Source organism: Pyxicephalus adspersus, chromosome 1 (assembly GCF_032062135.1).
Source record: "Pyxicephalus adspersus chromosome 1, UCB_Pads_2.0, whole genome shotgun sequence".
In the NCBI taxonomy this organism is placed as follows: Eukaryota; Metazoa; Chordata; class Amphibia; order Anura; family Pyxicephalidae; genus Pyxicephalus; species Pyxicephalus adspersus.
In genome coordinates, this window is record NC_092858.1 from 44,455,084 (window position 1) to 44,472,540 (window position 17,457).

Consider the following 17,457-nt stretch of genomic DNA (forward strand, 5'->3'; position numbering starts at 1 on the left):
TCCTGGCATGGGGAACCTCCTTTGATGGTCTTTTTGTAATACACAAATTATATATTTTTAGTAGTGTAATGTTTTCAGCAAATTCTAAATAAAAAATAGAAAAGGCCCGAGGAAGTATTTTAGTTATCTAAAACCTTTTTGGATTTTCAAAAGTATTTTGCATGCATTTTGGACTTTATCTCCTCCTTTCCTAATCGTTGTTTTTGACCCAGGTAGAGAGAACAAAAATTCTTCCTATGGGAACACCTTTATTTTTTGTTGACAACTGTTTTAAAGGGCATTAAGCTTGCTTTGGTAAGGTTTCCACTTGTTTCTTGATGTGTCCACAGGACAAGAAGTAAAAGAAAATATTTCCACATATAGCAAAGAAAACCCTACCATATTCTACGCAGCGATTTTCATCCATAGGTGCTAGGGACCCCTAAGCTGTGGGTATTTGAGCTCCCATTTGATAATACTTGTATAGTTTCAATGACACTAATATTCTTTTTAGCAGCAGGTTCATTTTCTTTTTATTGACCACTAATTTAAGGGTTATATTTACCACTGCACCCTATGAATTGGGTTTTAGCAAGGGTTCCCTTAGATCTGAACAATATTTTAGGGGTATCTTTAGGGTAAAAAAAGTCTTTACTTTAGAAAAAGTGGTAATCATCATTCCAGATACATTGCAAACATTACATGATCTTGGATTCATTTGCACATTTCAACTAGCTTAATACAATCTTTTTATATTGAAATGCGGTTTATGATATGTAGCACAGAAAGCTTCACAGATGTTTAACCATGCATTTATTTTTATATGCTTTCTCAGAGGTTTCCATGTGCTTCTGTTTTATTCCCTTCTAATTTCTTGTAAGTTTCTGTCCTGACTGGACTTATTTGATTGACTAATTTATCATTTTGGGTTACTTAACTAAATTTATTAGTTAGGCTTATTTTTAAAAATTAGAAAAAATGTAAATTGAGTGGAAAGTGGAGCTTTTGCCCATGGTGACAAATGAGATTCTCTGCCTCCTTTTTCAAGAAAAAAAAAAGATGAACTTTGAACATCAAAGTTGCCCACTCTACTCCATTTTCCCCCAGTTTTCCTAAGCGGGTTTCTATTAATGTTCACCATTTTTTTTTTGTATTCCTTTATAGTGCTGGCAGTGTGTGTAATCTTTCTTATTGGAATGCATATGAACAGAGTCTTTTCCCACATGTGTATCATGTCAAGATATCTTTGTGTGCCCTAGGATAACACATCGGTATTGTTGCCAGGAAACCACAATGTGTATGAAATGTCACTTTTTTAGGTGGCATATATTGTCATTCTTCACCAGTGAGTGTGTGTGCTGAAGAGGAATCTCTTTTACTGAACACAATTCTGAATGATAGGCCAAGTGATACTTCATTTATGCCAGGCCTTGCAGGTACCTTTAGCCATAAAGAGCAGAAGCCAGATTTGGTAAATACTAAAGAGCAGTATTGTAGTTTAAAACCAGTACATTTATTGTGCATTAACAAAACTAGTAACTTCTAATTCTTGACTACTAAACAGTAACTTGTTTTCTTAGAGTATAAAGACATGCTAGCTCACACTAATGTGTAGTTCCATATTCTTACTGGCAATGCTTCTAAATTCAGCACACTTTCCTCAGGTGCCTAATTCTTCCCAATGTATCAAATAAGTCTGCTTTTTTTTATATTTTCTTAAATCCCTTGGTGGGACCTTGTACTTTTAAACAAGGCATTGATGGGCAGATGCCCAATACTTGCACAAAGCACTTAATGCTAGGAGCCAGCAAGACCTAGTTCCTTGTTGGGCCTACTGATGAACGCACATGAAAAAGGATTCGGCTTTCTTTCCACACTCTCTCCAAAACTAAGTAATTACTAGTGTGGAAGTGTTTAAACACCTGTTAGATTTTTTTTTATTGCTATTTGTGTCCCTACTTGAGAGATTTTCCCGCTTTCTGGTAACCACTGTCACTTTGTCTGAAAGTAATGTTGGTATTGCAATAGAATTAGAGGGGGAAGGTAGCTTCAGTAAACATGTCGGGATTGCCATTAGCCTACATATCCTCTAGAAGAAGCGGTGTTTCCTGCATGGTTTATGTTCCTCTGCCTCTCTTTTCTGGTGATCTAAAGCATCCATACTAATGCCTATGATATAGACATTCCATGTCTATTCTCCTATCAGATGACTTGCAGGCTACATTGTTCTTATATTCTGTAAACCAATCCTTCAGCTACAAGTTGGGATGGCAGGGTTCAGAGTTGGGGTTCTTTCCAACCTTCATGGTTTTCTGCTCCCAGGCGCAAAGTAAACTGTTGTTGCTTATTAACAATCACCTGAAAGTGATTTGTTGTTTTTTAGGAACTGTGCTGCAATCAACAATAGCTGCATGCAAAAAAAGAAAAAAAGGGTTCCAACCACTCTCGTTAACTTGAATTGGAGAGGTTGAGCTCAGAAATTGATGCTGCAGCTCCCTGCAACTCTGAAGTGGCTGTTAGGTAATTTTAAAAGAAACCGACCCAAAACCAGTATGCTGTAAAAGTTTTGGGACTTGTTCAGGTCAGCAACTTAAACACTGTTAGGCATGGGCAATTGGGCAACTAGCATTCTCCATAAAATTCAGCAATGGCTACATCCACTATTATGGCATGATAGAAGCCCATTCCTATTCATAACTTTTTTTTAGAAGTGGACTTGTGGTATAAAGCTGTGGTAATCAGTGTGCTCGGCTAAATACATAAAGATAAGTAGAGGGTCTGAAATGCCTGGAGGAAATATTGCTGCTAACATTATCAAAAGCCTACGTATTTGATCATGGTATCAGGACTGTAATGTGTTAGGACCTCTGCAAAAACCAGAATGGTGAATCTACCGGTTTATGGATTCACCAGCTGGCACACAGACATTGAGCAACCGTCCAAGGGATGTAATTGGTGCTTTGGAGGGAGATCGATGTAAGTAATGTAATTTTGGGGGTGGAGGGTGATACCTACTTTAGGACTAGGGGCAATGAGTGTAAGGAAACATACCTCATAACATGTCTTTTCATCATTCTATATAAGGACTTTAATGGTAAGTGTGTATCTAAAACCCTTCTGATCACTCTGTGTCAGAGTGATTAGAAGGGGATACATTGACACAGAGTGATTAGAAGGCGATACATTGACACAGAGTGATTTTTTAGTATTTTGTTCAGAATCTTTTTTTTCTAGGTTTCTCTCCTTTAAAATTGAGTGCGTCTTATAGGCCGGAGCGTCTTATAGTCCGAAAAATACGGTGTATATGTATATATATATATATATATATATATATATATATATATAATCTATAGTCTTCTATCCATCAGCTGTTTAATTTTTGAATCAAACTGCATGAATATAGTGATAATCTTACATATTGCACACTCAGATTTTTAGTAAAATAGTTTATAACAGATAAGGCACTGGATAAAAGAAAGTGTACATCAGAGGTGAGCAATGCTAGGCCATTTTTCTCTCATTGTATTTATAATAGGATGGATAGATCTTTATTAGTACAGTTAGTTTCTTTCATATGTAGCCCTCACTTTGTTCAGGAAGGCCTTGAACTTGGGGGGTTCTTCTGGGGGGGGAGGTATTTTTACATTGGTCTGTTGTATTCCTTTATGGCTATAGGTTTTGCAAATCCTTGCTTGTCTTTACTAGATCTACTTAATCAGTTATCACTTAAATATGTGGAGATTTCCAGTGTCTGTGAACGATTTGTTTGATGGCAAAGAGGAAAACAATCTTCTTATGGTCTTTTTTGCAATAGAGTAATGGGGGAATATTGTTTGGAATGTAATTTTAGGGATTTTGACTGTTGTCATGTATGCTGTGATTCATTTGGATCAGTACAGAGAATTCTACTGTGCCATTCTGTTGTAGGTTTTGGTGTGTTTCTAGTAAGAGTACATTCGTTTTTTATACAAGCATTCATTAGTTCACTTTTACAAATACATACTGTCCAGTTTGTAATGCTCTCTCAAATCAATGTGTTGCAGCATTTTGTTGCAGGATTTATAGTACTCAGCATTTCCTTGGCAGGATAAGGACATGAAAGCCAGACAAGGTAAGGATAAAATACAGGTGTTCCTCGCTTAATAGCGACTCATATTTACGACTGGCTCTCTGACGGTTACACTACACACAGTGCACAGCAGCGCAGCTTTCCCCCTTTATCCTTGTCTGCTCCATTCTCCGTCCTGAGTAGTGGTTCGCCTCTGTTTGGGTCTGAACCTGCCACTGATGCACGCGCAGGATGCAGACCGGCTCCTTGCAGTGTTCTCACCTAATGACCAATTTGACCTAATGACCAATGACCAAAATGAGGACCACCTTATACACATTTGTCCTGCTTTATTTTGCACAAAGAATTTTTTTTTTTTTTTTATATGGATTTCAGGAAAGCAGATGTATTTAGAAAGTGAACCTTCTATTGACTGGCTAAACAATAGAATGTGTATTCTAACTGAATTTAGTTATTTGTTCATAAACAGCATGACTTCTCCTTTACGTGTGTGTGTATGTATGTGTGTGTGTTCGTCGTTCGTTCGTCGTTCATTTTGAACGATAAAAATTGGAAGTGTGTACGCAGCTTAAGCCAACTGTGCTGCCCACAATCTGATTTAGTAGATAAACAAAAACTTGACAATTGTATACTAGGCCCGATGTTTAGTACACTCACACAGCTTTTCAGGGGCTTGATTATAGCGGTCATCTACCCTTAAATACGGTAAAATGTATTGTAAGATGAGATGCATAAATCTAATGGCAAGGCAAGATAACAAGATGGTTTGACTCCAGTCTTTTGGATGTGACGTTTAGGGAAGAGGATGGACCCCTGAAGTCAGCGTACATGGCCAATGATGGCAGTAGGTCCACCTGGAGGTTTTGAACTTTGCATAATGTTTTTTGAATTAACTAGCATGAGGCGTAAACATTTTGGCCACCAATAATTTGTACTTGAGTAAATATTAATTGTTGATATCTAAAGCAGACTGATTTGTGCATGACACGGGTAGATGATAGCCCTGTGTAACCTATTACAGCAGAGACTTATTGCTTACACTCCTGGCATTCCTCCTGGCAGCTGAACAGAGGGGCATTATTGCTGAAGGAAGAGTATTTACTAGAGGGAGTACCCCTGAATATGGGATAAGATCAGGTTCACTTTAAACAACTTCTAATCCTTGTTTTACACATTATTCCTTAGGATAAATAAACATTACCTGTATTAGGCTGGGTCTACACGGGATGCTTTACCTGTGTTATCAAAAACAGAGCAGGCAGGACTCAAACAATTTTAGATTTCTTAGTTGTTTATGCTAAAGGGATCCAGTGACCTCTATAATTGTGTCAGCTTTCCACCTCTCTCCTATACTTTGATCCAACGTCTTAATGCTCTCCCTCTTAGTATGTCCTATTTTCACATGTTTTTGTATTCTGAGTCAACTGTGCAGCGCTCATGTTTTTTGACCCCCACTTCCTAGTGCCCCATGTTTTGTGAATGTAGTCATTTGCAGCAGTGGCAAGTGGTCACAATTAAAATCTATGAAGATGGCTGGGACAGTAAACCATCATTGAACATTGCACGTAGAACCTAAAAAAACATTGTAGGAACACTGTCCTCTCCTACTGCATGGGGAGATGAAAAACTGGATTGTGTGTTCCAGTGCAATCAATTTTTGCAAAAACTACTAATATAAATTAGGCCTTCAACATAGACAGCAAGGATCTCTGGTGGGCAGCAGCAGGTTAATGATTTGTGACTCTATTGTCTGCATGATGGTAGCCTCCACATTAAGTAAAAAAATAAACTTTCAACAAGAGCATCTGCTCTTCAGTTCTTCTTGAAGAGTAAGGGGAATAAAAATGAGAAAAAATATAGCTGTACCCATCCCAGGCTTGGCAGGCTGCTAACTCACTGATATCTCACTCTGCCCAATAAGCTCCAGCAGCTGTCTGATGACAACTGGATGGCTACTGAAAAGGTTTCAGGTGGTGCAGTAACATTGCCTTTGGGGAACACTGAATGTGCAAAGCAATATATGAAGAATTGTTTGTAGCCTTACCCTGTTGTAGGGTTTTTTTCCTTTATGGCAATGACTATACTTTTGTACTTTTTAGTGGAGAATTTAATTAGCATTTGTTATCTGACAATTATTACTGACCAAATGATTACAAAAAGTTTATTAGCTAGGATGTTTTATCAATTCTCATATACCGAGTTCACCACTATAGTAAAAACATTTATTTAACATCATGTGTCTACCTAAAACAAGTATCATCTAGATTGTTTGTTTTTACTGTGTATAATAGGTAGGTGGTACAGTATACTGCTGATTTGTGCTATACTTTTGCTTTACTCCTGTATATGGTTCTTCATTGCAAATGCTCCAGTAATGTTTGATGCCAAGCCAATCCTTCTATGTGTCCTGAGTCCCCTCCTCTGGTTATAACTGGTGGGGTTTTGGAGGTTTTCATGTCACTCCCCGCATGATGTAGACACCAATTGGCTGTCCAGCGGCCAGTGGGTCCTCCCAGGGTTCTGCAAAATATATTGTCAGGGGCAGCAAAGGCTAATCTCCAGCTATGGTTTAGTGATCCCCTGTACCTGGTGACAGTGTTGTCAATAGACTTGTATTGTTATGGGTACATCTTTGAGGTAAGTAAAAATAAAATGTAGGGTGAGAATGCAATTCATGATGGGCTGTAAATGCAGGGAAGTGGCTAAAATGCTTGCAAACCCAACGTTGCCTGTAAGTTTGGCTTGGCCTTTTTGGTACAGGTAATTCCTTTGGTAGTTGACATTCCTCTACACAGTAAAATTACATTACCTGCTTCTACCTCTGAAGCTACCAAGCTTTTTTTGCTGTGAGTATTTCACTCAAGGTAATGTCTGCCTTGTTATTAATAAAAACAGGATTGATAAAGCACCAACATATTAAGCAGCGTTGTAGATTAAATAGGGGTTACAAATGACAAACGGATAGTGACTCTGGAGGACCCTTCCCAGGAGAGCTTACAATCTAAAGTAAGTATCACAAAATGAGGAGGATGGAAAAAAAACAACAATTAAGGCAAAAAACAAAGTATTGTGTTTTTGTTCTGTTTCTTTATATAATCCTATGATAGTTATTAGTTTTGCATGATAATGTAAATGCAGCTTCTGCTCATAACAGACATATATTCAGTGTATACCAAGGGTGCTATTCCAGCTTGATTTGTGTGATTCAGTGTTGCTCAGCATTGGAGCTATGTGAGGATTGATGTGGAGGTGCTATGGGTAGATTTACACATGCTAATGTAATTGTCTTTTCAGCCCTAATTAAATGTGCTGGTCTGTTATTTTAAAATGTGTGAATTTTCAGTATGAAATATATATTTGCATGAAAAGTTCATATTTGAAAAAAAATCTCTTCTTGGCATATATATCCACATATTTAACAATGGATGGATGTATGGTGAAATCCGATAGCTATAAATTTATAAACTTAGTTGCCCAAACTAAGTACAATAACGTAATCCGCCCCTACCTGTCCCCAGAGACCACCAAACTCCTTGTACACGCACCTATGTCTCGTCCTCCTCCTCCTCTCTGGTATCCCACTAACCCGACTCTCTCCTCTATAATCTATTATGAATGCTGTAGCCAGACTCATTCATCCTTCCAAACATTTTAGATGTTTTATGTCTAGTCTGCTTAAATTGAACAACTGTGAATGCTATAACACCAAGCTAATCTTGTCATATAATCTAATAAATAAATCTGTCAATACTTACCTAATAGCAGCACCAGGACTCTCCTAAAAGTTTTGCTCAGCACATTGCAAGGGGGGCTTGTGTGTTGTCATACAGTAACGTCAATTGAATAACATACATTTAATAAGGATTACTATACTATAATCTTTTATTCTGCTTTCTTGCCTAAAATTTTAAATCTTTTGTCTTGGCTTTTCTGTCTGAGTTTAGATGGCCAGGGCCCCTTTCTCGATTTCCTAACGTACAACGGTTTGCTTTCTGTGTTTTAATACTTTTGCTGTTTTTGATTTCTTATCGTGATATCGGGTGATGGCATGTAATGTACAGAAGCTGTTAATTTGTTAGAATGTTATTCAGCAGTTAAATGCAGAGTTAAAAATAGATTATAATCTGTGTGATATTGAGATTAAATTGTTCATTAGAATTTGCATAAATGTAAAAATAGAAAATTGCCTCTTCTAGAAAAGGAGTATCATCTAGAAACCAAGAATGGTCTTTTTTTTTTTTTTCTTCTTCTTTCTTCCCTGGCTTTCTCTCCATGTTGGAGCATGCATGTGTATGTGGGTTTATCTGCAGGAAAACTTGATATCCCAGAGTAGGACTGACAAACAGGTGCTGGGGCAGGCTCCCAGGGAGATGCTTGGAAGTGTTTCAGCCACAGGATTTGTGGCAGACTGGGCCTTCCTATTCACATGGAAATGTTTTGGGCTATGTACATAGACATTTTGCACCCTCGTCATTGGCTCATTTGCAACATGGTAGCCTCACAGCACAAATACGTTTTTAAATCTGTATGTAATCCTGCAGCTTTAAATAATGACCGGCGCAAAACTTTTCCTTTCCCATATAAAATAATATGGGAACACCGTTCCCATATAAAATAACTGACCACGTGTCTAGCAAATGTACCTAATGCAAATGTAGTAGTGTGTACCTACTTTTAGTATGGTGTAAATGGTCTGCCAGGTAGTGGTGTGTGTGTGTATGTATGTATGTGTGTATGTATGTATGTATGTATATATATATATATATATATATATATATATATATATATTATTTTTGTATTGTACCATTTGTTTATGTTATGGTAGCTCTTTTTTATTTCTGTTCTCACACTTAAAGTTTAAAATAAACCTGTCACAAACCAAAGCAATTTAGTCTGTGCCTTTGGTGCAGAAATGCTTAAGCAAAGGTTACTGTAACACAAAAACAAGTCACTAGATCCATAGATTTAAGCAGCTGAAATTAGTTTTGAACCTGATGTTCCTGTAAAGTTCAATCTTGGCCACACAGCCTCCCACCTGTCAATGCTAATACTTTTATTGGTCCTTTATTGTTATGGATGGTTTAACAGGCCAAAATGTAGATCCTGGAAACTGAAGGGAACATGGCCAAGCTTTACTATAAAACTATGTATATACACAGTCCTGTCTTATAATCTACTGATAGTTTTTTGAAGAATAACCCAATTATGTCCTTTTTCATTACATGATCAGTTTGGATTTTCTGGATTTTAGTTAAATAATGAAATTTGGGAGAAATAGTGTTTGCACTTACAGTGTGTTCTCTTTACTGTAAAAGATAACAGCTTATTTAAGATGATTTGCTTGCTTTTATTCTGGCCGCCCTCTCCTCCATATTGTGGCTGGGCTCTCTGCTTTAGAATGCTGGCTGTTAGCCCACAGATGAGTTTGCCCTCATTCTTACATACTGCTTGTGAGTGAGCAAATGGGCAGTAATGGGAAGAAAAGGGGAAGTAAGGGGCTTTAGGGAACTAGTTGCATGTAGAGGAGGAAGCTGTGGCACTAAGGAATATAGTATCGTTCTCCAAGCAAAATGAGCAAGAGGCAGTCATAAAGATTCTCCTTACTAAAAGAATGTACTCTTTGCAAATTGCTAAAACATTGAACAAGATGCCTTTTTTATGTTTTACCTATAAATAAATACCAGTTAAGGTATTTTTATTGCAAAAGGGGTAAGCCATGTAGTATCCCTGTACCCCTGCATATTATCCACGTTCATGGGAGTTGTGTCGTTCCCACCGGGCCATTCAAGATGGCTGGAGGTTCTGAACCCAGAACAGACTGGGTGAGGATGGCGAAGACCCATGACGGAGCAGGAAAAGGTCAATATAATTTCCTAAAATTGTGATTGGACAGGTAATTTTTTTTTTTTTTTTTGTGGCAGGACATCACCAGTCCCTTCTGTAATAAAGGACCTGTCTGCTTGCATTTTTCTCCGCACTTTGGTTCTGCTTTAAAGAGGTCACTTCTCTTTGACACTTATGAAGGAATCTAGAGATACCAGAACACATTTCAGCAGCCTGTAGTCCTTGTTGCTACACCCAGTTGATTGCGTGTTGTGGCTGCATAAATCTCTGAGACTTCATTGCAGCTTTACTGCTGCCTTCCTTCTTATGATGGGCTGTCTGACACTCCAATAGAAATGTGCAAGGGATGATAATGGATGGGGCAGGCAAATAAGGCCAAGCTTCCATGAAATAAAATACTGCCTTTTAATGCCCACTAGGCACAGAAGCATTTTTATAGAAATTTTCAGCTGCAAAGTAACTTTTAACAAGGTTTGTTCATAATAAATTCCTCATTTGTGCTTCTGTTGTCTTCATGTTTATGGGCATTTGGTCATTTTTTTCCCTTTTTTTCTTGTACACAAAGCTAAATGTCCTGATAGATTCCTAATGAATGAGAAATGTCCCAATAAATGGATAAATGCACTGAATGTGCTTTTCTAGATGTCTTGCAAAGCTCAAAAACCATCAAGTTTCTGAGCTTTGCCTACTCTAAATTGTTCGGGGGTCAGGCTTCACTTCTAGCTGTCTTTATGCTTGTTTTTATACTTGTGGTTGTACTTGTATGCGTGAAAAACATGACTTGTCAGTAATCTTTAAATATGTAAATGAGGGGTACTGGGAATTCCTTAATGAGGTTTACTGGGAATTCCTAACTAGTGTCTTCCCTGTTAAAAACATTTTAAAGTCTTGCATACCTGTATGATGTCTGTAGCTGGGCTCCTATGTTCCTTCACACTCTACATGCAACTGATTAGGCCATAAAACAAATAGCTTCTGTCCTGACCCTGCCTCATTTCTGGGCCAAGGGACTACAAGTGTCATCAAGCCTTCCGCTTCTGATCTGTGCTATCCACAGCCCCCTATGATTATCCAGTTGCAGAATTGTACTTGTAATCTGAGCACCATGTGCGGGGCCGTCTGCATTTTAAAGTTTTCCAATACATACACAGAATGTAAAAAATATTTTTAAAAAAATGTGTTGAATACAATGGAAGCTAATAGTGCTTAGAGCTCCGCAGGATCAGGTTTATTTTCTTGTGTTTTTGAATACCATATTGCTGCGTGAACATTGTGATACGGTAAGTGTTCTCTAGCACACACGTTTGTAAGATGTATTTTGTATTAGAGGGAGGTACCTGTAAATAGGAGATCCAGGTACATTTGCACACATTAGGTGTTCATTTCTTCAGTGTGATTATTATTCATACAAACATTGTAGTGTGCATTCACAGTTTGATCTTCACAGAGAAGTGACCCTTGTTGAGTTGTCATCCCACTGCTGAGAGAAAATAAAAACTTGATTTTATGTGTAAAATCTGGCTACATCACACATTTTCTCTGCTGTAGTGAATGGTTGGATGGTTACATTGACAAGGTTGTGTAGCATCATATTCTATCTGTATAGTTAGTTTTTGTTCATTGAGTGATGAATGAATTTTTTTTATATATATATTTCAAATGTTAAAACACTCTTTTTTTTTTTTTTTTTTTTTTTTTCTTCTTGAACCAAGTTTTCTAAGCTGACTGATAAAGTATAAAGGGCCTGGTTGTTATTACAGATAAATTTTACTTTTATCACGGCTGCAAGTCTTTAAAAGAAAAAGCTCATCCATGTCTGTCTTGTTATGTTTGTAAACAAATTTTGCTAAAAATGCAGTCTCTGAGAATTGATCATTTTAAATGCTTGTTGTTCACACAGCATAGTATGCAGTTGTGGCTCGCAGAGCAATAGTTCCTGCTGCTGAGAGGAGAGGCTGGGCTTTCTTAGGACCCGGCAGTGATTACAAAGACATCAACATTCTGGTAGAAGCATGCCGGAAGCAGGAAGTGTTTGGGAACCTTTTGTGTTCATGAACCATGTGACACTAGGGAATGCATGCTGCTTTCTAGAGGTCTTCCTCTCCTTTCCACTTTTCATTCCAATTCAAGAATTCTCAGCTTTACAGAATAAAATCACATAGCTAATGACAAACAAATCATTTTGGAATAAATGTAAGGCAAAATCATTATTTTTATTAAAAAAAAAAAATAAAAAAACTTCCTTTCAAAATAAAGTTTCTACAGCATTTTTTTCAACAAAAATTATTTAATGATATATTTTCTTTTTCACCTCCTGGATAGATCAGATAACTTTAGTGAATATAAACAGACCTGTTCCGGTATGATCATAACGGTATGTGTAGGGAACACGTTTGCTGAGTGCTTAGTACTTGCTGCCTGAGTGTGTATTGGGAGTTTGATTCTCTTGTTAATGTGGAAGGTTTGTTTGTGTCCCCCCCCCCTATCTATACCAATGGTATACCAGTGTACCAATTTCTTCCTACACACGGTTATCTAAAGCATCTAAAGTCTGAAATTTTTCCACTGTATGATTTCAACTTGTAGTTTCCAATGTCCCAGTTTGCTGTAAATTTATGATGCAATGTATAGAGAAGTAAGATTATAAGTTTATAATCTTCAGAGAGGATAATGTAGGCTGCTATTGTTGATCTCTCCTTCTGAAAATGCCAGTTTACTGGTTGGTATGTTATCTGGTGTCTTTGACACAGAAAGACATGCCATTGGAATAGACTGATATTTGTCAGTACAGTAAATGTTTACTATAACTCTTGAAAGATGCTAGATAGGTATTTATAACCTATTCTTACTACTTTCACTAATGTCTTATAAGGTTTTTTAAATGGGATATGTTTATTTCCCAAATGGTTGAACTTGATGGACTTATGTCTTTTTTTCAACCTAACCTACTATGTAACTATGTAACTTTCAGTTTTACTTCCGCAAGTTCTAATCCTGAACTCTAAACATACAAATAAAATGCCAGTAAAAGTAAGTAAAGTAAGGTATTTGTTATATTTTTTTTTTCTTTCCCCAAGGCAAGCTGTGTAAATATATGTACTTGACAGGAGGAGAGAATAGAGTGATTGGCTTCATAATAGGATCGCCACTGTTGCTTTCTCAAGCTTTTTGCCAGCACTGCCTCACAGATCCCAAACTCTGTATCCAGCTTTACCATCAGCTGAAGAAAGAAAAATCACACTACAACAGCTATCAGTAGCTGCAGTAGAATACGTAACCTCTAAAAATTGTAGTTTTAAGGTTAAAAAAAATAAAACCATGATCCCGGTTTTACTGACTGGCAGGGCTTTGTCAACTTTAGGACTGAATGGGATAAAATAACTAATCTTACACCATAAGCTGCTGCAGGGGAGTGACTGACATAAGGGATGTAATGGCCTCTCTGTACAGTGCCACAAAAAAATTTATGTTAACTAGTAGAATACACAATAACACGTGACTGCATCCTTTTTTGATGAATATATGAAGAACCCTGATGAATAATTAGTAATTGGTCCTGTTAAGATTTATCTTACAAGAGCAATTTAAAAAAGGTCAGCAGAGTTGTTTTCTACTTGCTCTGACATTACTACATTTTCCTGCAGGTTTTAAATTGGAATGTTGTGCAAGTGAAGTAAATGTATCAGAATAGCAGATACTCTCATCTTTTTAAGACTAAAACACTTTGACACCTCCACCGCCCCCCCGCACCCCCCATACACACAAACACACACCCGAGCCATCGGTGATGCCCGTTTCTTGCATTTTTCTTATATTCTCTGGCATAGGGCTCTTGCATGACATTTTTCATGCACTATGTGAAAGTTCATTGCATATAATGTAAGTTATACTTCTAGGAACTGTTTAGAAGGCCAAACCAGTTCAATGGTTACCTTTTACTAGTGAAATGCGATGCTTTGCTCTTATTGTTTTTTGTGGGTTGTCAGTCTGTTTTAGATAGAATCTGTTTTAGGGACATATATATTTATATTTGTAATATAAACAATGATTGCTAATTGGTAGCAAGATCTCTGCATTTGATCCCCAGGTCCACCCCATTCCCTAAGCCATTAACAAAACGGTCTGCTTTTATGTTGGAAATCGCATTTGATATGTCGCAGAGATTGCAGCAAAATTTACTATTGCATTAGCAGGGGTTGTGTCCCTGGTGGGGATTGTATACCCTGATCACTCTGTAAACAAAAGATGTAAAGATTATGAATCTGGTTGGACATGCAGAAGTAAAGTAGTATATTAGTTAGCCTGCCATTTCTTCCGAACAGAGTTGGTTAAAAGGGCGCCCACATTTAGTTGTTGCAACTTTTGCCCTGTGTGGTACAAGATAGAAAGCTAGTTATGTAGTTTACCTGGATCATTCCTGTGTGTAGTTAGGGTAATTTTAACGTGATTTGACGGAATTTAGGCACGGTCCCTTTGTTAATTAGTGACAAACAGTATAAATTGTTATGATTAGAGAACTGTGTGTAACTGAGACAAGTATTGGGCTTTGAGCAGTTTGAAATGAGCTGGTCAACTGGTATCATCCTTGGTTTGTTTATATTATTATCATATTTGTGCTTGAAATGTATATAACTATATTAATGCCATTTCGACATTTCGCAGGTCTCCCTCAAAGGGACAGTTTCAGTTTTTTGGCCAGGGATGGATGATCAGAAACCATCCAGCGAGGACAAGGAATCTGAAACATCAGGTAAAGCAAATCTGCCATCTAGATGGAAAATCTTTAGTAAAAGTGTAAGATATAGATTAATAGCACTATGCCTATTACACAAAGTCATAGTAAACTTTTATAGTTGTTTAGTTGTGATTTCTGCTTGTACTGAGCAGCCTAATGCTGGCCAATGTAATGTTATTATGATCATTGTTGCATGCTAGACTTTTAGAAAGAAAATCTTTTATTCACATACTTTGTGTAAAAAATACATACATATGTCTATATATTTCCCTTTTTTTTTCTAATTCTTTTTGTTTTAGCAGATGAGAATGGCTCTGATGTGGCCTGTGAAGCAGCGGAGCCTTGCAGTCCATCTTTATTCAACCCACCTCTAGAGGATGGTATTCTCCAAGACCCACGGTGTAGCAGGTATTGCAGTCTTGAGCAGCTATGAGCTTCTACAAAGAACCAAAAAAATGTTACTGATTGTTTGATTCTGGTTATTTCAGAGAAGGTTGTACAACTTTATTGGGAAAGGATGGAATTTTTTTTTTTTCCTGCTTTGAGCATTTTATCCCTTTTTTTCCCCCCTGAATAGCCCATAAATTAATAATTTCTTTTTCCCCTCTGCATAGTGGTTCTGTTACAAGGCGTTGTGCTCTGTGTAATTGCGGTGAATGGAGCCCTCAAGGACCGCGCAAACTCTTACGATTTGATCCTTCACCCAGCCGCCCGCAGCTGAATCCAGCCCGCTGTAGGAAGAATGAGATTGGCACTCCGTGTTTAGATCCAACTGTAATTGGCTTTGAAGAGTCTGTTTTACCGGAGGAGCTTTTTGAACCTTCAGGTGAGAAGATTTAAAGTATTCACAAGCACAAATTTTTAGCAATTGCGACCTGTTACCACCCTGACAAAATCTTGTTTCATTTGTTAAACTATAATACAAAAAATTAAAAAACAATGAAGGTAAAGCTGAGACAAAATAGAACAAAATGACTGCTACGATCTTTATAGGTCCTTCTTTTACATACTTTCTCACATACGTATATGTATTGTTTTTGGAAGAGCAGTACTTGCCTATTTTTAAATAATGTTGATTTGATATGTTATGGATAATATTGGAGGATGTTTATATTTACATTAAAAATTCTATACTTTTAATTACTTAGGACATTGTTGGGTTCATTATTGGTGTGCATTGTGGTCACATGGAGTCCAGAAAGTGGAAGGAACTGGACTTGTTAATGTTGATCAAGCTGTATTCTCAGGGATATCACAGGTAAGCAAATGTAATGGACTCTGTCCAACAGGTGGGTGTGATATTGATGATTAAATCTGTATACATTTTATTATGTTTTCTTTCTAGCTTAGTTTGCCTTTGCACAAAGGCAGGTTTCAGTTTATTGCTTGTTCCCCAGCGCTACTAGCTGCAGCGTTGTATGGATCCTAATGGCTCAATAAAGATGAATACTCAGAAATGTGTTGGTTTTATCCTGTTGGTTGTGTTTTTAATGTACACAGCTCCCAAAAAGTAATGCATAATATTTAAATACATTAGGTCAGTTTGAAGAAAAACACAGCTAGGGCAATGATTATAAATCTATCCTGAGGATAATATTGCTTCTCTACAAAGCATGGTGGGAGAAAGTAGGCCTATATTTAGCCAAACCTGGCAAAAAATTGTTAAATGTTTGGGACCTTGGATGATGACAGATAAAAGGTTTCCAAAATTAAAAGAAAACCAATTAGAATAATTTTGGTATTGAATGGACCAAAAAAAATAAAATAAAAAATAAAGTATTGATGCAAGAAACGCTAAGCTTTTGTGTAAAACAAATATCTGATCAGCAACTAGGAATGTTTGCTTGTGGTTATTCAAAAAAGAGGGTTCATCCAGGTAATGACTTTTTAAAAGCTTTTCCCATGAATTACATAAATTGCTAAGTATTTAAAACTTAGCTGTATGCTATTGTACTTATTCAAAGATAAAAGTTTTACTGTAAGAGTTGAGAATGCACACAATTCATGTTCTGTATGTATGATTGCCTTCTCTTTCAGAAATGTGAATACTGTAACCGGATGGGTGCTACCATTCAGTGCCACTCCACAGGGTGTTTGCGGCGATATCATTTTCCATGTGCTGCAGCAAGTGGATCCTTCCAGTCATTGAAGACCCTAAAACTGCTGTGCACAGAACATGTTGCCGAAGCTGTTGCAATGGGTTAGTATGGTTATATATTTCTGAAATCAAATTTCTGACAATAGTTTTATGCTCATGTACTTCGTTTTACTTTGTGCCGACAAGTTGCATTCCTGTTTTAAATACAGTTTTTGCTGTCTTTTTACCATATTTCTGTGTTCATTCTCTAAGCTAGTTTAGACTCTGAAGGGCAACATGATTCACAGTATATTGTGAATAGTGGATACACAATTGAATATTTTTTTTGTTGCTTGTATTTATATGCCCTGACATCTAGTGGTTGAATGTTAAAGGTGCAGGGTGTCAATTTAAAGAATTTATAAAACCTTTGTGGAATTATGGGAAGGCTAAATTCTAAGTTCTGGTTGTTACAAAACCTCAATATTTGTTGGCAGTTGCAAGAGGTGGAATTTGTATGTATTGTTATTTACATGTGAGTAATGGGGGAAATGATGCCCAGCAATACTGCCAATGTTAGAAATAATAAAAAAAAAATAATACAAAACCCATTTTTAATAACTTTTTCTAGTGGGTGCCTAAATGCTGGTAACCATGGCCCACCCTGCCATAGATGTCTACCCTATTCTTGCTATTTTGTTAACAGCTGTAGCTTGGGAAAATACCCCTTCTACCCTTTGTGTGTGTGTGTGT

General features: G+C 37.1%; 1 protein-coding gene across 1 annotated transcript in view; it reads left to right on the plus strand.

Annotated features, from left to right (window-relative positions):
- Nucleotides 1-17,457, plus strand: part of KMT2D (lysine methyltransferase 2D) — a 71,866-nt gene that overhangs the window by 4,272 nt on the left and 50,137 nt on the right. Inside the window, exons 2-6 of the mRNA XM_072409299.1 lie at nt 14,555-14,642; nt 14,927-15,035; nt 15,242-15,453; nt 15,776-15,885; nt 16,665-16,827. Of these exons, the coding sequence (XP_072265400.1) occupies nt 14,594-14,642; nt 14,927-15,035; nt 15,242-15,453; nt 15,776-15,885; nt 16,665-16,827 (643 nt within the window). The 5' untranslated portion in view covers nt 14,555-14,593. The remainder of the gene's footprint in view (nt 1-14,554; nt 14,643-14,926; nt 15,036-15,241; nt 15,454-15,775; nt 15,886-16,664; nt 16,828-17,457) is intronic.